Source organism: Amyelois transitella, chromosome 24, assembly GCF_032362555.1.
Source record: "Amyelois transitella isolate CPQ chromosome 24, ilAmyTran1.1, whole genome shotgun sequence".
Classification (NCBI taxonomy): Eukaryota; Metazoa; Arthropoda; class Insecta; order Lepidoptera; family Pyralidae; genus Amyelois; species Amyelois transitella.
This window is the reverse complement of record NC_083527.1, coordinates 2,664,677-2,689,084: the sequence shown is the minus strand read 5'-3', so window position 1 is coordinate 2,689,084 and position 24,408 is coordinate 2,664,677. Positions and strand designations below refer to the sequence as shown.

The 24,408-nt window shown below is 36.3% G+C and overlaps 3 protein-coding genes and 1 non-coding gene across 4 annotated transcripts; 3 read left to right on the top strand and 1 right to left on the bottom strand.

Moving 5' to 3' along the window:
- The first annotated feature begins 21 nt into the window (after positions 1–21).
- On the top strand, positions 22–1,179 carry LOC106135853 (peroxisome biogenesis factor 10). The gene has a single exon (XM_013336248.2). The coding sequence runs from the start codon at positions 132–134 to the stop codon at positions 951–953; it is 822 nt and encodes a 273-aa protein (XP_013191702.2). The 5' UTR covers positions 22–131; the 3' UTR covers positions 954–1,179.
- LOC106135854 (peptidyl-prolyl cis-trans isomerase Fkbp12) lies at positions 1,161–3,033 on the bottom strand. Its single transcript, XM_013336249.2, has 3 exons — positions 2,842–3,033; positions 2,605–2,765; positions 1,161–2,154 (listed from the first exon to the last, which is right to left on the bottom strand). Exons 1-3 carry the CDS (start codon positions 3,008–3,010, stop codon positions 2,026–2,028), a joined length of 459 nt encoding a protein of 152 aa, XP_013191703.2. The 5' UTR covers positions 3,011–3,033; the 3' UTR covers positions 1,161–2,025.
- A 288-nt stretch (positions 3,034–3,321) lies between these two features.
- LOC106135873 (protein CIP2A homolog) lies at positions 3,322–22,738 on the top strand. The gene is made up of 20 exons (XM_013336273.2): positions 3,322–3,639; positions 3,722–3,903; positions 4,187–4,265; positions 4,485–4,715; positions 5,178–5,317; positions 5,857–5,983; positions 6,326–6,434; positions 6,874–6,990; positions 9,805–9,908; positions 10,128–10,244; positions 10,920–11,045; positions 11,510–11,617; positions 13,035–13,190; positions 13,818–13,913; positions 14,471–14,577; positions 17,642–17,789; positions 18,639–18,740; positions 21,250–21,381; positions 21,855–21,997; positions 22,546–22,738. The coding sequence occupies exons 1-19, from the start codon at positions 3,493–3,495 to the stop codon at positions 21,993–21,995; spliced, it is 2,469 nt and encodes an 822-aa protein (XP_013191727.2). The 5' UTR covers positions 3,322–3,492; the 3' UTR covers positions 21,996–21,997; positions 22,546–22,738.
- Positions 15,347–15,417, top strand: Trnag-gcc (transfer RNA glycine (anticodon GCC)). The gene has a single exon. It is a non-coding gene; the product is annotated as a tRNA-Gly (tRNA).
- Positions 22,739–24,408: the final 1,670 nt, after the last annotated feature.

Below are 24,408 nucleotides of genomic sequence, written 5' to 3'. Positions count from 1 at the left end.
TCAAATAGTGAAAATAAAGCAGATAAACAAGGAAAAGGTACCTAACCAATTCGTAGAGCGTAGATAACAATAAAAAAATAAACTTGTTCATTTGATGTAAAATAAACAGTGTAACAAATTTAATTGATAGAATGGCTCTACCAGTAGCGCAACCAGCTGAAGTATTGAGGGCGTGGCAGAAAGACGACCTTTATGAGAAACAGCTTGCAGATTCTATAGCCCGACTTTTACCTTCATATCACGCTGCAAAAGCCATCCCAGTCTCTTCAATCCTGTATAAATCCTTCACAACATTGAAAGATCTTCAGACATTAGGAGAAGAGTATTCTGGCATAGTCCAAGTTGATGAAAGTTATCATAAATTACCATCGTTCAGTAGTCGATTACTCAGCATCATTTTATCAACATTTGGAGAAAATTTTACTAGAAGGTTACTGAGGAACGCGGAAAAAAGTGTCGAAAAGAACGGATCGCTTCAGCCCGAGGCTCAAAATGTGTTTTTAGTTTTACTTAAGGCTATGACATCAATGATACCTCAAATAATAAGTATTCATCGGGCATTGTGTTATATAAATGGTGGCCCTATCCAGATTGGGAAGTCATTGACCGGGATTGATTATGTTCACGTTAGACCGGCTGCAGCAGCATATTATGCTCATTTGAGGTTACTAGGGGTTGTTACACTTCTGCATTCATTTATTTCATGTGGAAAATGTATTTATCAGGCTAAAAAGTATATGGATCAGATGAGAGAGACTCCAAATGAGGTAGATAGTAATAAATCATGTGTCGCTTGCTTAGAAGAGATAATACAACCATGCGTGTTACCTTGTGGACATATTTTTTGCATGCAATGTAGTTATGGTGCATTGGAAATGTGTGCATTATGCAGGTCACCATTCATGAAGAATTATGTAGTGCCACTGATGAATTATTATCCTGGAGAGTTATAGAAGTGATATGTTATTAGACTAATGTTTTATGGTGGATATTTTTATATGTCAATTGGGATATAAAAGACACTTGTTATTGGGACCAGTAATTTAAGTTGAGGAAATTTTATCACTAGCTATTTATAAACATAACATGTAATGTGTATTTATTATAGGATAATTATTATAATACCAAAGATACTCTTTAAAGGTAGCAAATAAAATACATTTTACACATGTTATTTTATTTATTAAAATTATTAAATAAAATTGAAGAAACAGAATAATTAACAAAGATTAATACATTAAGTAAATGCTAAACTAAACTAGCTTGAGATTATTAAATATATTAAATAATACAGTTCCTTAGAACAGAAATGTTTAATAACGGGAAATGCATAAGTTATGTGCTATGGACATTTTTAAACTGGTGCCTTTCTGCCTTCATCTTAACATTGGCATTGCCAAAAAAAAGCATTATTGAATATAGTGTTTCTTATCACTTATTGCATAGCACTTCTCCCTCCTGGTGTTAATCCTGGTTAAGTCCTCACCTCTCTGGACAGAAGTTTGTGCTGCCTTCTGTTTGGCACTGAACAACCCAGATATGCCTGACCCACACCAACAGATCATCAGCACTAACCATCATAACAGGTAGAAATCAAGCCGAAGTCTACTTGATGGATGCACAAACATTGATAAAAAACATTGGTCATCCCTCTTTCCCTAACTCTATAGCAAAGATAGAGAGGGAGATAATTGTTAAGAAATTCCTAGTCAACATTTATGAACAAGGTTCCATGTATTTGATGGAATTGAGAAGTGTACCTTATAATTTGATTACCTCAAGGAATCTCTATAGTTGCCATTTAAGTTGCAATGTATAAAGCAATACTCAAACATGTCCAAAATACTGTCAATAAATAGAGTAATTACATAATAGGGTTTACAGTCTGCATTTATTATGTCAAATGTCAACTTTTCTTTCCATCAGGCGGATAAAGGAACTTTGAGAACATTTGTAGCAGACAGTTTACATAAATCTATTATAATTTGTCAAGCAATAAATTATTTTGTTTGTGAAATATCATAACTATTCAACACGCAACAGTTCAACATCAAAAATCAGGGTAGAATTTGGTGGTATGACACCGGGGTGTCCTCGGGAGCCGTAAGCAAAGTCTGGTGAACATGTGAGTCTTGCTCTCTCTCCTACGGACATCTGTCAATGAAAAAGTTTCATAAAAATTAATTGTTTTATACTTATTCAACAATTATAGCATAAAGTACCCTTAACTGATAACCATGCTGGAAGAAAGTTATGAATGTGGATGGAGCGAAAAGAACATGCATGAGATTGTAGTATGTGGAATGATATACTCCTTTTGGACTAAGGCAGTTAGGGTATACAAAAGAGTGCTCACTTTTTTTGGGACTTATAGGGGGTTTGACTTAATGTTTAGTATATATATTATATTCCACAAAAGATATAGATCTCTTACTGTTTTTTTCTTCATGAGTCATACATATACTATGCCTCTTTCCCAGAGAGGTAGGCAGAGATTACTTCTTTCCACTTATGTATGTAAATGTTGACCACTTATAAATGTTATTCATAATGAGTTTACAACTGATTTAAGACTTCACTGCGGGCTTTAGAGTTATAACTTACTTTAGCCAATCCTTGGTCCCAGCCCTTGATAACATCGCCCTTGCCCAGGGTAAATTTGAAAGGTTGACCACGGTCCCTGGAGGAGTCGAACTTCTTTCCATTCTGTAGAGTTCCTGTATAGTGAACTACCACTGTCTGTCCAGGCTTGGGGTATGTGGAGCCTGTGTATAATACAGTATTGTTCAGTTATAGATTCGGAATATTTTAAGGTTATGTAGCAATTGTTTGTATACAAACCATTTCCCGGGGAAAGAGTTTCAACATCTACGCCCATAATTGAAATAATTAAAGCTTTTGCTATTGAAATATCTGTTCCAGAGCAAAGTGAAGTTTGGAAAATTCGCGTGGGAAATATAAAATTTGAAATGACAGAAAAGAAAATTTGCCTTTTGTTTTTCTTTTCCATCCGAGCATAGACTAATAGAGCCTTGTGTTGATACTTTGTGTTGCCTTGCCATCACTAGTACCTACAAGAGGATCCTTGTTTACGTAGATATTTAAAAAAAACTTCCATACACAAAAACAAAGCTTTTAGATTTTCTGTAACATATTTATAATACGTTACAATTATATCTTGGAACTGAAAATTCAGATCAAGCACACTTGAATCAGGCTTTACATGACCATATCATAGCGATAAAAAACAATGTTCTATAGTTTATGGTGCCGAATTTGGCCAATAGAGAGCCATCATTTTATAAACATAGAAAATGGACGCCTGTCAACGCTTAAATTCGGAAAACAGTTGAAATTGAAACTTTTTTTTGTGGTTTTCTTTCATTTTAATGAATTTTGAATATTTTGATACTTGGCGACGTATTGTTTGCGTTATTTGTGCGTCGCACTTAAGTAATTGAGTTTTATCAGTGATTATTTAGGGCAAAAACGATGGAAGTCGACGGCGCCGAAAACTGGAACAATAACCCTGCCGACGGAGGAAAATTTGTTAATTTGAAGGCTTTTGTGACTGCTGCTCGTGAATTTGAGGCTACCCATAGTGAAAATGCTGTTAATTTGATGACTAGATACCTAGGGGTACGTTATTGATGTCATTTATTTGAAAATACTCAACCTTTGGATAATCTTTTACAATGACAATCTTTTCTTGTATTTGCAGTTGATAGCTTCTTCGTGTGATCTGACAATATTTTCCCCCGGGCGCTCCGAGGTGTGCGCCTTTTTCAGTTCACTATGGCGCGTCATGTGTGATAGCAGAGGTCCACATTGGGCTGGGGTGGCCGTGCTTTCTCGGGCTGCTATTGAGCCCAGCGCTAGACATGCTCTAACTCATACATACAAGTGAGTATGTTTACACAGGTTTTTACTAAAGAAAAACATAACTACTCAATAACTATAAAATTCATTTGCCTGATACAAAACCACTAAGTTGATTGACTGACTGATCTATCTATGCCCAGGTCAAACTAATAGACTTATTGAGCTGAATTTGGCATGCAGATAGTTGCTATTATGTTAGCAACCACTAAGAAAGGATTTTTAGAACTTACAGGAACAGGATTTTTTGTATTATGTCAATGGAGCCGCGTGTGCTCTAGTTATTAACCAAATTGTGATTTTTCAGGTTCATGCCTATTCTTTCAAGACTTTTGACGGACTCTATATCAAATGATAAGAAAATCAAGGTGCTTTCTGTTATGCAGGTAAGTTTGAAATTTTTTTCTTTTCACAAAACTTGTTATGCAAGGTTTTTTTTCATTTTTGCATATTCTTCATACAAACTCTGTTATTTTTTTACAAATATTGCCAGATAATGTTAATAAGGTTTTGCAATAATTCAGAAATGTTGTATATTGTCCTATGGAGTGTTACCTTAATAAAAAATGCATGTTTTAAAACAATTTAAGTAATATACTTTTCAGGACATATCATATGGTATAAAAATAAGCTGGCAAGAGTCTTACCTATCTGAGCTTATGAAACAGCTAACTGATTGGATCACCCAGCCAATGACAGAGCCGCAACACAGAATGATCGGCCACAAGTCTCTCACAGTACTCGTGAATGTGTGCTACGGAAATCTGCCTGCGATTTACGCTTTGATGAGGACTGTTGACACCAAGGAGTTTGTTGTCCATCTTATTAGTTTGAAGGTGGGTAAATATTTTCTTTCAGTCCTGTATTCTAAAGTTGAGTATAAATTAGGTTCTATTTGATATAAACTAAACTAATTAAACTTTCAATAGGATAATGATATATAAGGAGTAATCTTATAAGATAGGCAATTATTATCCCACACATTTGTATCAGATAAAAATAATTTTCGACTATAACTTGACCAGGTATGTAGAACTAATATTTTGGAGGCAAACATAAATATCACCACTGTCATGTAACATGGTGATAGGCAAAGCTTATCACTGATTGAAATTTTAAAATTATTAGCTAACCAAATATAGGCAACATCTTATTGAAATTATTCAAACAAACCTAGTCAAAAAATAGTATGACTGTTCATAATGATATCAGCACTATACTGATAATTATTGTACTATATGGATTTTATTTTGTCCCATAAAGTGTAAATAAATAAATAAAACCTGTCTTATATACAGGATGGCGGTTATGGTGGTGTTGAAGTGTGTAGACTACTTCTCTGTCTGTCCGGTGCCACAAGAGGCGCCGCTTCGACGAGGCAGCCCGATGTCCATAGCTACCTGTGTTGCACCATGAGGACCTTCAACAAGGCTGTAGTGTGAGTTTGTTGGTCAGAAATAGATTTATTTTCACAGGGAATGTTGACAGTTTTACTAAAGCCTTGTTTATCACAGACAGTCTAATCGAATAGAGCTCTTGCTCATAATTTATCCAGTTTCTGTGGGAAATTTCAGGAGGCACAGCATAGAAAGGAAGAAAGAAAAATTGTTTATTTAGTTCATACATTTAAAACTTATTATAATGATTAATATAATAAAATAATTAATTAAATATGCACAAAAATGGCCCTCAATCAGCATGTGACGTTGTTTTTCTGTGAATACTATCATACATACAAAAAAATCACGCCTCTTTCCCGGAGGGGTAGGCAGAGACCACTCCTACCTCTTTACACTTGCCACGATCTCTGCATACCTTTGCTTCATCCACACATCAATAAAAATAAAAACTAAAATAACCAATTAACAAGCCGATGTTTGTTTGTATTATTCTTATGACTAAAAACAGGCAGATATACAGAAAAAAAGACATAATATATATAAACAGACTCTGAGACTTTTTTCTTTGTCCTTTCAGTGAGCGAGATTCAACTCAGCTGCTGCACGCATACACATTCATCAATGATCTATGTACGGATTCAAACCTGAGAGGTTTCGTGCTTACGTATCCCAACTTCACTACAGCTTTGAAGGATGGTTTACCGGTAAATAAAATTTCTCCTTACTTTGAAGAATGATTCTACCAACGATAAAGCAAATGATTATGTGGAGTAACTCTAATCTGACCTCCCATAACTCTTATATATGTATAATCTGAAAAGGCAGTTTGATTATTCTTATTTTAAGTGTCGGGCTAGCAACCTGTCGTTGTGTGTTCCCTGTGGTGTCTTCAGCCATGATGATTCAAGACCTACATAAATATCACATTATCCGTTATGTTGTAGACAGAGCAAACAGTCTTACAAAGATTGACGTTCTGGACCTGGTGTCTACAAAATAATGATTCCATTTAGATTGTAATTTTTGCATCACTATCTATATTTCAGGAAGTGGACAGCCTTTGCAAATTAGCTCCGGACGACACCGGGGAGTCGGAACAAGTGAACAGTTGTCTTAGAAACGCTTTGAAGTTCCTCACGGTATTAGTAAATTTGGGTCAGTTCGCTTTATTTTACGATCTAGTGGTCTAAGCATCATGAAACATGTGAATAGCGAAAAGTTACGATTATTAATTAATGGATGCTGTGCGGTTCCCGGCACTCTATATCTTTCCTACGGATGTCGTAAACGGCTACTAAAGGAATGGCTAACAAACTTGTGATTCTTCTTGTAGACGATGTGTTTGCAACCTGTCACTATTTGAATCTCAATTCCATCATTAAGCCATACCGCTAAACATTACTGCCCCTCTGTACGTATGTATGTATGTATGCTTAGATCTTTAAAACTACACTTTAGATTTTGGTGCAGTTTTTTTTATAGAGTGATTCAAGAGGAATGTTTCTATGTATAAAAGCTACCCGTGCGAAGCCGGGGCGGGTCGCTAGTCAATAATAATTTAATTAATTACAATAAGAATTTTATATTGTTTCAGATCTTTACTCATTGCGATGTTACCATATACAATTGGTGTGTCTGTGTATGAAGGCGAGTCGCGTCAGTCTGCCGGAAGCCTTAGAATTATTTGCGGCAATCGTTTTACAATATAGAGGTATGTGTTTAGGTATAATGCTTTACTAGTTTTTACCCGCAGTTTCGCCCGGGTGAATTTAGCGCCATCCAAAAAAGCGACGAATTTAACGCCACCTACGAAAAAGCTAGCTAGCTGTTGAAGTGTGTGGTGTAAGTAGAAGAAGGAAAGGAAAAAATCACAAAAATGCGTGGATGAGTAAAGATGTGCAAGAACTTGTGCGATTAAAGAAGAAAGCATGGCTGGATTTGTTAGCAGCAAAAGCTAACTTAAGAATGCAAGAGGTTATAGATGAAGATGTGAATGAAGCACGTAAGGAATATAAGAAAATGAAAGATTTGGTTAAGAAAGCTGTGATTAGAAAGAAAGAAGAGTATAAAGAGGATTTTGATAAAAGGCTATCAGAAGACTTTCAGTCAAATCTGAAAGTATTCTGGAAATCCGTAAGGTCAGCCCGAGGAAATACTATAACCAGAGAGCTGACTAGGATCAGATGCCAGGATGGTAGCGTTGTGAAAGGAGAAGAATGTGTACTAAAGATATGGAAGGACTATTTTGAAAGTTTATTTGAAAAAAAGGAAGGAAATAAGAAAGATATCTGCTATAGCGAAGAAAAAGAGAATGAGATGGAAGGCGAAATTGAAATGTTCGAAATTGTGGAAGCATTTAAGAGTATGAAAGCGGGAAAGGCTGCTGGGTGTGATAGAGTGTCGGTCGAGATGCTTAAAGCAGGAAAAGGCGTAGTAGCTAGTCAGTTGTACTGCCTTTTCAATTTGTGTTGGAGAAGCGGCCGAGTACCAAAAGATTGGTGTAAGGCTGTTATCGTGCCACTTTACAAAGGAAAAGGGTCACAGCTGGACTGCAAAAATTATCGTGGTATAAGCCTGCTTAGCGTCGTCGGCAAATTGTATGCTAAGGTATTGATTAATAGAGTCAGGAATGAAACTGATGACAAAATATGGGATGCTCAAGCGGGATTTCGAAAGGGAATGGGATGTACTGATCAGGTCTTTTCCTTGCGGTGCATAGCCGAAAAGTTTTTGGCCAAGAGTCAAAAAGTCTATTGCACATTCGTAGATCTGGAAAAGGCCTATGACAGAGTTGAGAGGAATGAATTGTGGTCAGCACTTTCTATGCATGGGGTGAGCAGTCTCTTAATACGAGCACTGAAATCCTTATATGAGGATTCGAGTGCTTGTGTCAGGATAAACGGAGCGCACACTGAGTGGTTTAAGATTGAGAAAGGCGTTAGGCAAGGATGTGTTGCGTCACCGTGGCTGTTCAACCTATTTATGGATAGCTGTTTGACAGATTTGAAAGAGTCTAAAAGTGGATTAAGGATGAATGAGTTACTCGTCAAATGTCTGCTCTATGCCGACGATCAGGTTATACTGGCGTCATCAGCGGAGGAGTTACAGGAGATGGTAAACTGTATGCACGAAGCTTTAAAAGAGAAAGGAATGAAAGTGAACGTAAGTAAAACTAAAACACTGGTTTTTGAAATGGAGAAAGAAATGACAGCATGTAATATTTTGATTGGAGGAGAAAAAGTGGAGCAAGTGAAAGAGTTTGTATATCTAGGATCAAAGTTTACATCAGATGGCAAGTATGATAGTGATATTGAAAGGAGAGTGAACGCGGGGAACATGGTGAATGGAGCTTTGCATGCCTTTATGAGCAGTCAGAAACTATCCAAAAGGGCTCGACTGGCTGTGCACAGGGGCGTGTTGGTCCCGACATTAATGTATGGGAGTGAAAGTTGGGTATGGCAAAAGAAGCATGAAAGCAGAATAAATGCAGTGGAAATGAGAGCGTTAAGGAGTATGATGGGTGTGAAATTGAGTGACAGGATAAGGAACAGCGTGATAAGGGAATGTTGTGATGTGAAAGAAGATGTAGTTACAGGAATAGAAAAGGGTATGTTAAGATGGTTCGGTCATGTGGAGAGGATGAATGAAAGCAGGTTGACTAAGCAGATATACAAGGAGAGTGTGGAGGGAAAGGTCGGAGTGGGAAGACCTAGACGAACGTATCTTGATCAAATTAAGGACGTCCTGGTAAAGGGTCAGGTCAAAAGTACCCGAAACCGCCGAGCTTGTATGAAGAGAGTTATGAATGTGGACGAAGCGAAAGAAGTATGCAGAGATCGTGGCAAGTGGAAAGAGGTAGTCTCTGCCTACCCCTCCGGGAAAGAGGCGTGATTTTATGTATGTATGTATGTATGTACGAAAAAGCGACGAGAGAAGAAGTCGAAGAACGAGAACGCGAGAGCCATTGTCGTAGAAATAAAGGCTGGTTTTTCATTTTGCCATTTAGTAAAACTCTGCCACCCTTTTTTTCTTCGTCTATGCGTAGGGCTATCAATCTGTTGCTATCTGAATCTTATCCAATTGCTAGCTGAATGTGACCTTTAAGTGACTATCTTGTATGGAAAAGATAAATACGTCCTTTTTTAAAAATCATTGCTTTGGCAAAATTTGTGACTTTATAAGGATTTAGTCTATCAAAGAAGTTCATTTTAATTACAGAACTATGTAGGAAGGTTAAAAAGAAAATAAATGATTTGAATTTTTGAAAATAGCTTATTTGCCACCTATCCTCTCGACTGAACCTAAAAATCCACATCAAATGTTTTAAAACTTCAAGAAATTTCAATTTACTTTCCACCTTTCGCTATTGTAAGAAAGTTATTTTTCATCAATTGCGATATTAGAAATACGTATTTGTTGGAAGTAAATAATATTGTTAATTTAATTTTTGCACATACTCGTAAACTGGCTTGTTTATATATTGTACATAATTAACCCCTATTCATGAGAAACTCCTCTTCTTCAGATGAAGGTAGACTGCCACAAGAGCTGATATCAGTTATTAGTGATGGCCTCCCCAGTCTACTGGTGCCGCCTTCTCTCGAGCCTGGAAAAGCTGGTTTACAATGGGTAAGAATTGCATATTTTCAAATCCTTTTCTTATCATCGAGCATTAACTATTGTATTTTCTTCATGAACTTAATCTGCCATGACTTTTTATAACTGTCATTCATCTTAAAATTACACATGCTGCAAACGGCTCCTAACGACGATTTAACGCTCGGTCGCCCAGGTACTATGTTGAATAAGGCTGATCCTTGATGTTGTGTAAATGAATTTGTTTTCCAGCTCCAAGTCCTAGGCGCTCTATGCGAGTCGAGCGAAACTCAAGAGAGGGTGTTACATGAGGTCACACCAGATACATTTGAAGACACCCTGTATAACGTACTCCAGTATACGTCTCAGGTTAGTGTGAAATAGATTCGTCCGAGAATAAATGTTTAGTTAAATAATAATAAGAAACTTGTATGTATAAGCCATGTATCTCAGCCTGCCACTGTATAGTGGACCAGATTGATAACGAGAACTGAAAACTGGTAAGATTGTAACAAAATCTCTTCAAAATTGTTACGAAAAAAATAAGTTCAAAAGCTAAACCCTAACTATAGCTCAACCCTTAAATCGCTATTTAAAAGGTTTAAAGTGATATATGGCCACAACAACATCGATCCTGTGGCATATGAAAACTTAATAATCAATAATTCACACTACCTAGCTTCTGTGCGGGGCTTCGCTTCCGTGGGAATTAACAGAAATTAAAATTTGTCTATTCTATCTCTGTGCCAAATTTCGCAATAAAAAGTAAATCGGTTAAGCACTTTAAGTTTATTCATTACAAACATACAAAAATAAAAAACTTTTCACTTAATTTTAAGTGTGGATTAATAGTCGGTAAAACTAACATTTTGTAAAAATATCACAGCACCAAAAACATATTGCTTTGGTTCCCGCCAAAAGACTTCTTACATGACATGGCTTTAGTCCCGGTTACATCTCCACCTCTTTTAAAGAGGAGGAAATATTTTTTTTCGTTGTGGCATACTCGCCAGTATAATATTTTTTTTTAAATTATGTTTATAGAACGGCACGTGCGGCGTGGAGTCGGCACAGAGCGCAGTAGTGGTGGCGTGCCGCACCGCTCTGTGCCTGGCGCCGCTCTCCAGGCAGTGGGACGCCGCTCTCAACAGGCTGCTGGCTCATCATCAGGTCAGTGAGAATTATATATCTATACATTATTATCTATAGATAAAATAGAATAAATATATACTTGCAGGACAAATAACACAGATTGAGTTAGCCTCGAAGTAAGTTCGCGACTTGTGTTATGAGATACTAATTCAACAAACTATATTTTATTGTAAACACATTTTTAAGGGTACCGTGTGGTTTCCGGTACCTTAGAAAATAACGACTCCTATATCTTCCCCGTGGATGTCGTAAAAGGCGACTAAGGGATATGCTTATAAACTTGTGATTCCTCTTGTAGGCGATTTGCTAGTGACTTGTCACTATATGAATCTCAATTCTATCATCAAGGCCAATAGCGGAACGTGGCCGATCAGTCTTTTGGATTGACTGTTGGCTCTGTCTAACCCGCAAGGGATATAGACGTGACTATATGTATGTTTGTAGTTGGGATATCGACATAATAATCTTAATAATACCAATAGGTCCGAAAAATGCTGTGTGCTGGATTAACTAGCGGCAATGGAACGCGGAGGAAGCAGATTTTGCAACTAGTCAAACACCACTACTTTCCCTCCGATCAGATGAGTCAAGTAAGCCCATTTTAATTTATTTCAGTAACTAGAGGCCGCCCGCGACTTCGTCCGCATGGAAACCCTATCAATCCCGCGGGAACTCTGGGATAAAAAGTAGCCTATGTGTTATTCTGGGTCTTCAGTTACCTACATACCAAATTTCATGGTAATCGGTTCAGTAGTTTTTGCGTGAAAGAGTAACAAACATCCATACATCCATACAAACTTTCGCCTTTATAATAGTAGTAGGAAGTAGTAGGATTACCAGGACTTATATTTATTTGGTCATATCCTGAATTGAAGAGATGATATGAAATGATTGATGAATGTGTAACAAAAAAATTTTGCTGGGATCGTGGCAAATATGTAGTTACCTGTCTATTCTTCCGGTAGGTTCCTACCATTGGGGTAGGCAGAGACTATGGATTCTCGACTGTGGAACTCGCCTTTCGTCTACTTATTTATTATGACTTTAATTACTTATTTATTTATTTGATTTATTTGAAATAACTACAAGTATGCCGTGTGGTACCCGGCTCTTTAAAATAGGACTATTCCCATCTATTTACCATGTATGTCGTAAAAGGCGAGTAGGCTAATTTGCTTTGGATTCTTCTTTAATGCGATAGGCGGCTAGCACTTGTCATTTTAATCTCAATTTCGTCTAAAAACCATACAGCTGAAGCCAATCAGTCTTTGCGTGACTGTTTGCTCTGTCTACCCCGTAAGGGATAACCCCTCCCTTACGACATGTCATATAATCACGTCTTTATCCCTTACGGGGTAGGCAGAGACTACACCTTGCCACGATCTCTGAAAACTTCTATCGCTTCATCCACATTCACAACTCTCTTCGTGCAAGTAAATACCTAAATAAAACCCTCTACACAGGTGTTCCAATTCACACCCTTGTTGAATGTGGACGAAGCGAAGGAAATATGCAGAGATCGTGGCAAGTGGAAAGAGGTGGTCTCTGCCTACCCCTCCGGGAAAGAGGCGTGATTTTATGTATGTAGGTATGTATGTTTGTCAATTTACTTTTAAATGTACTTATACTGCATCTTGCACGCAACGACATACCTACATTTGTATATTCTAAGCCTAGATTCTAAGTTCTCATGTAAGTGAATATTTTTCTTCGCACCTTTACAATTATAGAGACCTAATCCAAAATTTTGTGATTTTGACTTTCAGTCATAGAATGACTTAAAACGACCATACCCACCAACTTTTATTAAAACAAAGGCCTATTTTCGCGTGAGAGGAGCTACGCGTATATTTCGGTCTCTTTCATGCCCATCACCCAATGTGCGTTCGGTTTGAGATCGGTTTCGGTTTTCGCTGTTTTCCTAAAACTACTTTTTTTGGGTTAAGGTCTCTATAATTCTAAAGGTGTGTTATGAGAATAAAGATTTCTTTAACCCGATGTACACAGGTGTTCGGCGAGAGTGTACACATCGTCCCGGAATCGCCGCCGTCGCTGGAGGCGGGCGACGCAGCGGCGGCGTGCTGCGCGGCCGTGCGTCCGCAGCAGGAGCGCGCCGTCGACGGGCTGGTGGCGAGGCTGGCGGACGCCTTGACCAATGGGAAGGTAGCGGGTTCATTACTAGCCTTTGGATCCAATCCATCCATCATCCAAGCCATCAAAGTAGCCTTTAGATCCATTCAGTAGTAGACTGGCAAAACTTTTAGTATTATTGTGCTATACTATTTTTTTTTTATTTTTTATTATGAGTGGGTAACCTCGGAAGTAAATAAAAAAGGCCTTTGTGGCGCAGCGGTAAATACGCTTGCCTGTGACACCGGAGGCCCCGGGTTCAAATCCCGGTCAGGGCATGATGAGGAAAGAACTTTCTCTGATTGGCCTGGGTTTGGATGTTTATCAATATATGTAAGTATTTATTATAAAATATAGTATCGTTGGGTTGCTAGGAATATCGTAACACAAATCTCGAACTTACTTCGAGACTAACTCAATCTTTGTAATTTGTCCCAAATATATTTATTTATTTATATTTATTTATTTATTTAAATGGTCTGAAATTTAGGCTGAAAAGATACTGTTTGTTAGGATCTCTCTGAAAAGTATCCCGATTGTACAACTTTCCACTAGCAGGACGCCTGATGTTATGTACAAATACATATGCTTTTGAGTATCGTTCCAATAATAAGTACTAAAATTATTTGTATAACACAATATCATGATATTTGTCAACAGATCTCTGACATAGCGACGTCGAGTGTGATGGAGCTGTACGGCTACAAGATGACGTGTTTGGAACAACGGCTACACTCGCATTCTGTCGCCTTGCAGGTAGGTTTATCTTCTATACTAGCTATTGACCGAGGCTTCAATTTCGTGGGAATATTAAGAAACAAAAGCCGGTGATAGTCGTGAAGGTTTTGTCTGTTTTTTGTCAGATTTAATCAAAACCGGTTTGAAACTTCAGCCTGTAATTTTTCAAAATTGACAATAATTTGAGGTAACTACACGTCCAATTGACTAGAATATAAAAATCAATAAAGGCAGAAGTTAAATTTGGAACAGGGACTCTATAGGAGCTGTCACTATTTCTGATTATCATTTTATCCATATTTTTTTATCTTATCAAGTTCCATTGTGTACCAGCCATACAGATGACATTGCACGCGCGACGGCGTTTTTATCTATCGTCCCGTTTTTGTTGTCATAATTAAGCGAAACAGCGATAGTTTATCGTGCGATAAAAACTTTCCTAGATTGTTGGCCCCGTCTACCTCGTAAAGTATAAAGACGTGATTATATAATTTGATTTATCGTATGTGTGCTCTATTTGTTTAATAAGCAAAAGAGAGTGTGCATTATGTAGATTTTTTTTTTCTTGTTACCAGGGAGCCAGCGAGCATATGGCGTCATTACAACATTCCCTTGCCATGCTGCAAGCGACGAACAGTTCTCAACAAGACGTCTTGTATACCACGCAGATGCAAAACGAAAAGTAATCATTGTACATTTTAAATGTTTGTACCAGGGTATCATAGAATGTATTTAGAGAGAGTCATTACAGCGTTCACTCGCCATGTTAAATAGTTCTCAATGTCTTAGATAGCTACTCAACAAAACGTCCTTATATATTTATGGAGTGATTTTTAGTCCACTTTAAATAAATTTGATACCAGGATATCAGAGAGTCTAGGGAGTCCATGACTAATCTTACGTCATGCTTACTAGCGATAAACAATTCTCCACAAGACGTCATTTTGAATGTATTTGTACCAGGGTATCATAGACTACATGGAGGAGTCACAGCATTCAGTCGCCATGATACAAGTGACGTATAGCTCTCAACACGTCCTGTATACTACTACAGCAAGACGCAGATGTAGAACGAAAAGTAATATTTTTTAAGTTAACACAGTGCCGTGTGGTTTTCGCAACTTAACAATAGGACCACTCCACATCATTCTAATGTATGTTTCTTGTAAATGGTTATTCGAATCCCAATTCCATCATTAAGACGTGATATAATTCAGTAAAAAAATGGTTTGAACCGAATCGTCTTTCTAATAGTTTTAGGTATGGGGTAAAGCAAACGTTCACATAAATATACACTTTGGACATTTATGATAATATAGTTTCTTCATTATGAAATCAATTCATAATACAATGTAAAGTGTAAATCAGTAAGTAGGTTACTAATCATCTTTATCAACACGTTTCACTTTCATTCGATCTATAAGTAGCGTAATTTCGTCACGCCAGTATGAGCATCGGTGGTTCAGTGGTAGAATGCTCGCCTGCCACGCGGGCGGCCCGGGTTCGATTCCCGGCCGATGCATACTTGTTTTTTTTATTTATTTTTATACTTGTTATGTGTAGAAAATATATTTTTTTTAGGTTTGGTTTATATGATTATAAAATACTAGCTGTGCCCGCGACTTCGTCCGCGTGGAATAGTTATTTTGGGCATCATATTTAGTTTTGCAAACATCCTCCTCGGCTTTATCAATTATAGCTGCTAATTATTATGCGACTTGGCGACGACTTGGCCCACATCATTACCCGCGACCGAACGGAGACCGTATATATGCGTTTAGGGTGAGAGGTTGTGCGTTTGTTTGTGCAAACCAATGTTAGCATATATCTCCAAAACTACTGGTCCGATTTTAATAAATAAAAGGTCAGGCGGTCACGCGTATTAGAAAGAACGCTGGTTCGCCGTATTAAATGTTTCGCTGCAAATTGCTTATAACGACTATATCTCAAAACCTATTCGTCTGATTTATATACTGTAACGGCAATTTTAGTCTACATGAAAAGCCGAAAGTAATAAACATATTTATTTGGATAAGGATTAATACTGAATTAAAGAAAATTGGTTTCAAAATAACTCATGTTTATAATGAAAAAATAATCTTAAAAAATGAACATAAAAGTGGTTATTGTAAGTAAACCTTAAGAGATAGATATATGATCTCGCGGACTTTTTTGTGGCAAAAAATGAGTACTTCACATCTTTAGTACATTGTTTTACTATATCTTTGTTGGTTTGCGCAGCGTTCGCGTGGAAAGCTCGCAGATGGCCGACTCATTCAACTTTCACCTGCATTGTTGACGTTTCCCGTAGGAAATCCGGGATAAAATGTAGCCTATAGCCTTCCTCGATAAATAGACTATCTAACAGTGAAAGAATTATTCAAATCGGTTCAGTAGTTTCTGAGATTAGCGCGTTTAAACAAACAAACAAATAAACAAACAAAACAAACTCTTCAGCTTTATAATATTAGTATAGATTGAATGTTTGTTTTTTAATTCGCTAATAAAGTTTATTTATTTAAACTTTACAACTGTAAAAAAACCTAATGTATGGCACAATAGGGTACCGGACAGTAATCGGAAAAAAATCTAAGTTGTGTTTTAAAATAAAGTTTGTTATACAAGAACATCACTTAATAAAGATTTTTAAGAAATAACAATGATTTATAATTTTAAATCAATAAATAAAGTTGCAAAAATCCAATATTTTTTATCTGTGCAGCGTAAGAACCCAAACACCAATCACAGTGGGTGACGTCATACGTCATAAGTGATAAGTAAACAACACTGCTTTGTATGTTATTTCGAGTTATTCTACGATTTATTTGCATTTTTCTAAAAATATTTAATCGTAATTAGTTACGAATTGAAGGACTTTACTCATAACAGAAGTTGTCGCAAGTGCTTGAAGCCGCCTATCAAGCTTTAAATCATGGAACAAGGTTACAAACCGACAATAGAAATCTCCCAAAACATTGATATTTTCATGGTCGGCAGTTCCTTTGCCACTTTTATTTTGCTGAATTTAGCAACGTGAAAACATTTGTATATGTATTTCAACCTCTTTTTGTTTATCTTAACAACAGAAATGATTGAAGAAATTACAAACGAAAACATAACCTAAAACTAGTTTCATTGTTTACAAAGTTATTTTCACATATGTTTTTTTTCTATGATTTTAAAGGTAAGATATTTATGGGTTTTGCATGTTTCTAGATCTGCGAGAAAATACTTAAATTATCCAAGCACTGATCACTTGTAATATGGCTTGTAGTTTGTTTTCCAAACATATGACGTCACGCGATCTGAATTGACGTAAAGTGCTGTTTTCGCGGCAATTTTAAATAAATTACGTTTTTGACCTTTTTTAAATACTCCAAAAGATTTATTTATTTAAAATAATATTTTTTATGGATATATAAATAAATAAAGATTATTTTTAAACACAATCTGAAAAATTGTCCGGTACCCTATTGTCGGACTTAATGCTAGAAGCATTATCTACCAGTCAACCATTGGGTCTGACAAAAAGAAGTTATTAGATATCATATTTATTCTTTTCTAAAAAAAAGTTATTTCTAAAGGTTTTTTCTATCTCTGTCCAAAAATTCATTCAAATCGCTTAGTATTTTTAACTTCATTTGTTAGAAACAAAGTACACATATTTATCTCTAAGTAGTTTTTGATATGGACAACCTATACATATTCAGTTTTTCTTTCCGTTCTTGATTCCTGTCTTGTTCCAGACACAAACAGACCATAGATGAACTCCACAAACAACTAGAGGACGCCGAGACGACACTGCGCGGGTTCAGAGCGAAGTTGGCGGCGGAACGGTTAGACAAAGAGAACCAGAAGGAGAATTTGCAGAAACAGTTCAAACAACAAATCAATGTGAGTTTTTTTTAAAATAAATATCACATCATAATTAGCATACTTATGAACTTTTAACTCCACCTTTTTAAATTTAACAGCTAACTTTTGTCGGTGGATTTTAGTGGGGCTTCCTACATTAATATCTTGTATCTGTTAATCTTTTATTTGTTGGTGATGCTTTTAATATCAGACTTATAAAGTAAAAGACAAAACCTTGCATATAGTCATCTTTCATCGCGAAAAAGCGTTGCGCTGGTTTAAAATGTGTGGTGAATTTCACTGCAGACGTCAAGGCGAAATTACACTGGTTCAGAGCGAAGTTGGCGTTGGAACGACTGTACAATGAGGATCATAACGAGAAAATGCAAAAAGCAGTTTAAACATCAGATAAATATGAGGCTGTTATTACTAGCTTCCGTCAAGTTCCGTCTTGTAGCCTATGTGTTATTCTTATGTATAACCAATTCATCTACTTCCACTAAAAAGTTTTGCGTGAAAGAGTCACAATCATACACATAATGGCAAACTTTCGCATTTATAATATTAGTATAGGCCGATGCTGAGTCCGGGGCACGCCTTTTATCTAATGGAATCATATGCACAGAACTATTACAGGAATTTGAAATATTAAACAGCTTTTGTGGTAAAGAAAAGCTTCAAGTGGTTAAAATAAATCGATCAACATTCAGAACAGTCGACCACCAACTTAAACTATTATTTAAAAATAAATTATTTCGAAATTCAAAATCTTAGACTAAAATCATTTATAGAAGCAGTCTTAAAAGCCAAAGTTTCGAAACTGAACAATTGCACTATTATTTCAATTCCGCCGTGAAATTTATAGAAACCAACTTTTCTTTGTCGCAGAACATGGAGGGGGAAATGAAAGCGCGCGAGAGGGAGATGGAAGACCGATTGAAACAAGCCGAGAGTGAATACAAAGCGTTGCAGAAGAAATTGGAACAACAGGTAAGGATTATTTGAAGTGATTTATTTTAGATTTGAAACGTCTGCGTTCAGCTGAATGTGGTATTTGAGTCTAATCGAGTTTGTTCTTTCTGTCTATCCCGTATGGGATAAAGATGTATGTGTCCAGCTCTGGCTGCGTAAAATAAAAACCATTATTTTGAAGTTTATTTCCATTCCTCTATAAATGCTCCCTGTAGATTTAAGATTTATACTCAGTGTTTGACAGTTCACTGTTGGTCAGTCAAATTCAAATTCAAAATTTTTATTCATTATTACATGATAATTCATATCGCTTAATAATTGTTAAAACGTATGATTTAACAACATTGGTTGACGTCAAATAAATTACTTAAAACTAAGTTTACTGCCGCTTCCAAGGCGTCAGTGCAGAAGAAGCGGTAACAAACTGCACTGCAGCATTTTCTTCAACAACGTCAACTTCACAATATCAAATAAACTTAGAATAGATTATAATAGTCAATCAGTAACGCAAGAGGTTTTTAATAATGCATTCTAGACATGCAAGTTTATATTGATCTGGCAGTTAATTCAGAAAAAAAAAGACTTCAATCTTTTCCAATAAAGGACATATTAATTATAAATGCCCAATTAGTGTGGTTATCAGAAAACAGCGTCTCCTGAAATTTTTTATCGCATTCCAATTCTCGAGTATAATTTACATTCCTTTGAACCAAAACGTTTCATTCCAAAGGGAAAGTCATTAAGATGTCAAGTAGATGCAAGTCACTTGGCTAGTACTTGGCACTAAAACTTTGTTTGACAACTTACTTTAAATTGAATGAAGTCGTCTTAACTAAAGTTTCATATTATTTTGTAAGTTTAACTGATGTTTCTTTTCGTGATAGATCAGACATAGTACTGTATATTATTGTTACTCAGGTCTTGTGTATTTTATAACTAGAATACTATTAAAAATCCTCGTTAATCCTCTCAATTTTTCTTGTATGCGGAAACCAACTGGCGAAATTTAAAATCTCTAGACCCTAATAATTAGTAAAGATGGAAGTATAGATAACAATAGTTCAATAAAAGTAGGGTAACCTCACTACAAAAGTCGACCGGAACCAAGGGAGTATAAGTTAATTTGCTTTTAAATGTAGAACTCCGCCTAAAGTCCCGAACTCATCGGCTGCGGATATTGCGAAATACAATATTGGAGAAAGTTTCTACAGTGGAAAGCCATTTCAGTGAACTGCTCTCGCCTTTTTATGTTAACCTGGTATTTCAGCTGCGTATTATTGCATGTTCCGTAATATATACATACTAAACATTTTCCCAGAGGGGCAGTAGTAGGCAGATATCTATTTCCAGTAATATCAATGTTTTCTTTCAACATCGTATAGTGATCTAGTAATGGAGAAAAAACAAAGTAGTTTGTGCTAGTTGCTTCTCTTGTTCACACCGACTGTAAAAGTAGATCAAGGAAAAGACTGAATAACTTGGAATCTGTCCCTATTACAAAATCTTAATTCAATCAAGCTATGTTGCCTTCGAGTCTTTTGCCTATTGGCTCTAACTATCTCGTAAGAAATAAAGACGTGATGTGCGCCATGCTGGTGACTCAGTCCGTCCGTTTATTAGATTCAATGTTAAAAGTATTTTCTTGCGTAGAAATTGGGAAAGTTAGTGTTTTATAGCGGCCGATGAAGTCAATAACGCATTTAAGCGTTAATCTTAAATGTACCAGATGTATAAGAAACGATCATCGCAGGTTTCTTTGTAAATATTTTTATATCACGATACAAAAAGAAAACTATTAATGAATTGTTATCACTAAATACACAACGGTGGACATCTAAATATAATTGGAAGGCTATACAAAAATATTCCACGTTATGAATAATAAAAAAAGACCTTAATTTTTCCAAATAATACTTTAAATTGAGCGAAATTCAAACCTTAAATAAGTTTTTTAGGAAGCTTTTTGTTATAAAATAATTTCGCATTGCGAGAGTTTCGCTCGGGCGTGCCGTGTGAAGTCCCGCAGTCGGGCGGCGGATATTGCGAAATATAATATTGGAACAAATTCTACACTCGAAAGCCATTTCGCCGAACGGACCTCCTACCTTTTCATGTTAGCCTGGTATTTCTTTGTAATCAGAAAACATAGAAGTTCTCTTTTGACCCGCCCATGTTAAATATTTTATTTGCCGTTACGTAAATATAATCACGTATTCATCCAACCCATAAGGGATAGACAGAGCCAACCATCTCGTAAAGACTGGAAGGATGTCAGCTGTACTACATTGCCTATCTAGTCAGTTCGACGTCAGAAGAATTTTATACCACTATTGCCTGACGGCGAACGGGAGAATGTTATTTGCAATATGACTGTAACTTTATATATTAAGTGACATTAAATTGTCTAATATTTGTTACTGTTTCACTTATGAATGTTTATTTGTTAGAAACCTACACCTAACAATAGGTTTATTGCTGATGTGATAGAAATTTTGCCGTAACCTTCTATCATTGTAAATTTCACCAGACAAACAAAAACAGCGAGTTAGCAGGCGTACTGATAAAATTCGAGGAGCGAGTGAAACAGCGCGATAAAAGACTGGAGGATGCGAGCGAGACGGAAAACTCGCTCAAACGAGAGTTGGCGCAAAGAGATAATGTGAGTATATTTATGTAGCAATATAGAGTTAAGTCACACGCCATCAACTAATAGCAGCGAATAATTCTAAATCGCGCTAGCGAAGTTCTACATGAATTGGAACTTAAGTACAATCGCCGACCGAATATTGTCGGAACTTTACGTTACATACAATGTGAGTTCTATATGTGACGACATCTCTACTTTACATGTATCAGCAAATTGCAGTGAAGATTCTTAATCGCGCAATCCGAGTTTCTATGGATTGTAACATTTTCTTTGATATTTTCTTAGTTTAAGATTGAATGACGCAATATTATGTCAGTGTTAGGACAATGACGTTGTGGAAACAAGGCATTCTTTTTTTCATAAAAATGTTCTTATTTTCATAAATAAAGCCATATATTTAAATACATATATATGCATTTACCTTAACAGGCAATCTAAACAGCATATAAAAACACATTGTTTTGACATAACCTCTTTACGCACAGATGATAAAGCAACTAGAGAAGACAGTGGCCGAGCGTGAGAACAGACTGTACCAGGTGACGTCACAACTGGAAGAGATGAAACGCGTTCAGGAAATGGTCGCCAAGTTGATGTCCAAGAGCAGCGCCACGCCCGCCAGCTAACGGTAGAGCAATTTGTTCATTCATTCGTTCAACTGGTACTTTTTTACTGGAGGGCTATAAGAAAAAATACATACTTATAATCACGTCTATATCCCTTGCGGGGTAGACCGAGCCGAACGTTTTGCTTGGCTTGGCTTTTACGCCATCCATGGAAAAGATCTTCCCATATTAATAAGAGATAGTTCCTTGTGATTTTTGAGCGTCTGTGATCGATCGAGCTTATTCCAATCTCTGCGGCCATGTGCCAGTGATTTTTAGATATATATTAATGTTTATGCCAATCTATGAAGAGGAAACATCCACATCTCTCTGAAGAGAGCCTGGAGTGCACTTTTGACCATGATCGAACATTGTAAGTCAGGTTTTACACGTACTATACATAGTATTCCGAATAATATAAGACATTATTAGTTGCGGCGTCAAATTCACCATTACCATACACTTACCTACCCATTTTCAGTCTTCAATTTTTTTTAAATTTTATGGTCATACCCTATTTAGAATTTGACGCACCTTTTTATAGATATCTCAATACGACTTTTGATTTCAGGTAAAAATAAAACTTCGAAAAAGATCTCAACAAAATTCTTGGAGTAGGTATCATGATTTTACATTTTTATACTACGATGTTTTACGCCAAAAAAATCATGATTATTTACTATTTTTCATATTGCGTATATGAAGGTGATTGAATGGAATTGTATGGAAATTAATGATGATATTGTATAGAATATTTTATTACTAGTGACAAATAAATTGTATAAATATTTCGTTTTAGTTTTATTATTGATTTTTACCATAATGTGAAAGTAATTATGGTTAGGTGGAGACGGTGAATGAAAACAGGCTGACTAAGCAATTATAAGAAGAGTGTCATCATGGAAAGGTGGAAGGCTTAGACGAACGGACCTTGATCAAATTTAAGATGCACGGTACATTTTTTTAAAGCTTAGAGTCTGTACCACTAGTCCCAACGAAAATAAGCGTGGTCCATTCAGGTGACCACGACCCCTGATTGTCAGATTTCAGATGAGGCATATTGACTCCAGAATGGTGATGATTCTTGCCTCTTGACGTAGAAAAACATACATACATATGGTCACGTCTATATCCCTTGTGGGCTAGACAGAGCCAACAGTCTGAATTGAAAAGACTGAATGGCCACGTTCAGCTATTTGGCTTAATGATAGAATTGAGATTCATATAGTGATAGGTTGCTAGCCCATCGCCTAACAAAGAATCCCAAGTTTATAAGCCTATCCCTTAGTCGCCTTTTACGACATCCATGGGAAAGAGATGGAGTGGTCCTATTCTTTTTTCTATTGGTGCCGAGAACCACACGGCACGTAGAAAAACATATGTATGCTATTCTTATTGAATCGGTTAAAATGTTAAACCAGTTTCTTTACCAAGCGAGTAATGGTAAAAATCTCGGTACGATTTTAAAGCATTTCTCTTGAAAGGCACTACAATGCCACAAATTGCGTTTTACAATTGTGAAAATTGCTAGCGTGTTCTAGTCTAGTGTCAGGATTAGTTGGCGGGAAAGAACGAATGATGTTTATAGCGGGCTACATAAGAAATGATTTTATGTTTATTGGCGGTGAAGGAAGACATACGGTAGGCAACATTAATAGGGGGATTTACATGTTGATTGTTTTTATTCCATACTGGTGGAAAAAAAAATGGCCTTAACATTGAATTCCTTTTTAAGCTATAGACTAACGATTTGTCCCCAACCCAATAACACAAAGCCATCCAGCTGAATGTGAGCCTTCAAATCTTTTGGCTTTTCCTATAATTTTTTATATACCAAAATATAAATAATTCAATTCCAATATAAATCACAAACTTTTTCCTCTCAAAACTATAAATAAAGCGAGATATGCACTACATTTGACACAAAAGGTCGCTACCAAAACTGCTAGACGACGTGACCGTGAACTTTACAGGTACCGTCGGCATATTCATCTCTGTGGCGCGAAAACCTGGGATTAATATAGAGAACCTTGAAATTTAAGAGAATAGTACGGATAGCAAAAATAATTGGGTGTATTCAATTTTTGAAAAGATTAATTTTATCGGGTTATTTCGAAAGTCATATAAAGATAGATAAAGTTCGTTTATGAAATTAGTTACAACGTTATTTTGCTTTCATTTGGTGATATTATAGATCAACGAAGTTTTGTGATAATATACATAATCCATACTACTTAATGTGATAAATATGAAGGTGTGTTTATTATTAACTCTATATGAAATTCACATATGGTACTTACTTTTCACGCGGACGGAGCCACGAGCATAATATAGTATATACTTATAACAGAACCAAAAGGCACCTTAAGATCCACTAGTCCAATTTTCACTCATTACTGCAAATGCCTTGTAAAAATAGTGCGAATGTGCATCA

What these genes read in the sequence shown, in the direction of transcription:
- LOC106135853 (XM_013336248.2), top strand. Translation starts at nt 132, where the DNA reads ATGGCTCTACCAGTAGCGCAACCAGCTGAAGTATTGAGGGCGTGGCAG.
- LOC106135854 (XM_013336249.2), bottom strand. Translation starts at nt 3,010, where the DNA reads ATGGAAAAGAAAAACAAAAGGCAAATTTTCTTTTCTGTCATTTCAAAT. An exon ending in AACTCTTTCCCCGGGAAATG is followed by an intron (nt 2,766 to 2,841) that starts GTTTGTATACAA and finishes TATTATACACAG; the next exon opens with GCTCCACATACCCCAAGCCT. An exon ending in GGGACCAAGGATTGGCTAAA is followed by an intron (nt 2,155 to 2,604) that starts GTAAGTTATAAC and finishes TTTCATTGACAG; the next exon opens with ATGTCCGTAGGAGAGAGAGC.
- LOC106135873 (XM_013336273.2), top strand. Translation starts at nt 3,493, where the DNA reads ATGGAAGTCGACGGCGCCGAAAACTGGAACAATAACCCTGCCGACGGA. An exon ending in TACTCCAGTATACGTCTCAG is followed by an intron (nt 10,245 to 10,919) that starts GTTAGTGTGAAA and finishes TTATGTTTATAG; the next exon opens with AACGGCACGTGCGGCGTGGA. An exon ending in CGCATTCTGTCGCCTTGCAG is followed by an intron (nt 13,914 to 14,470) that starts GTAGGTTTATCT and finishes TCTTGTTACCAG; the next exon opens with GGAGCCAGCGAGCATATGGC.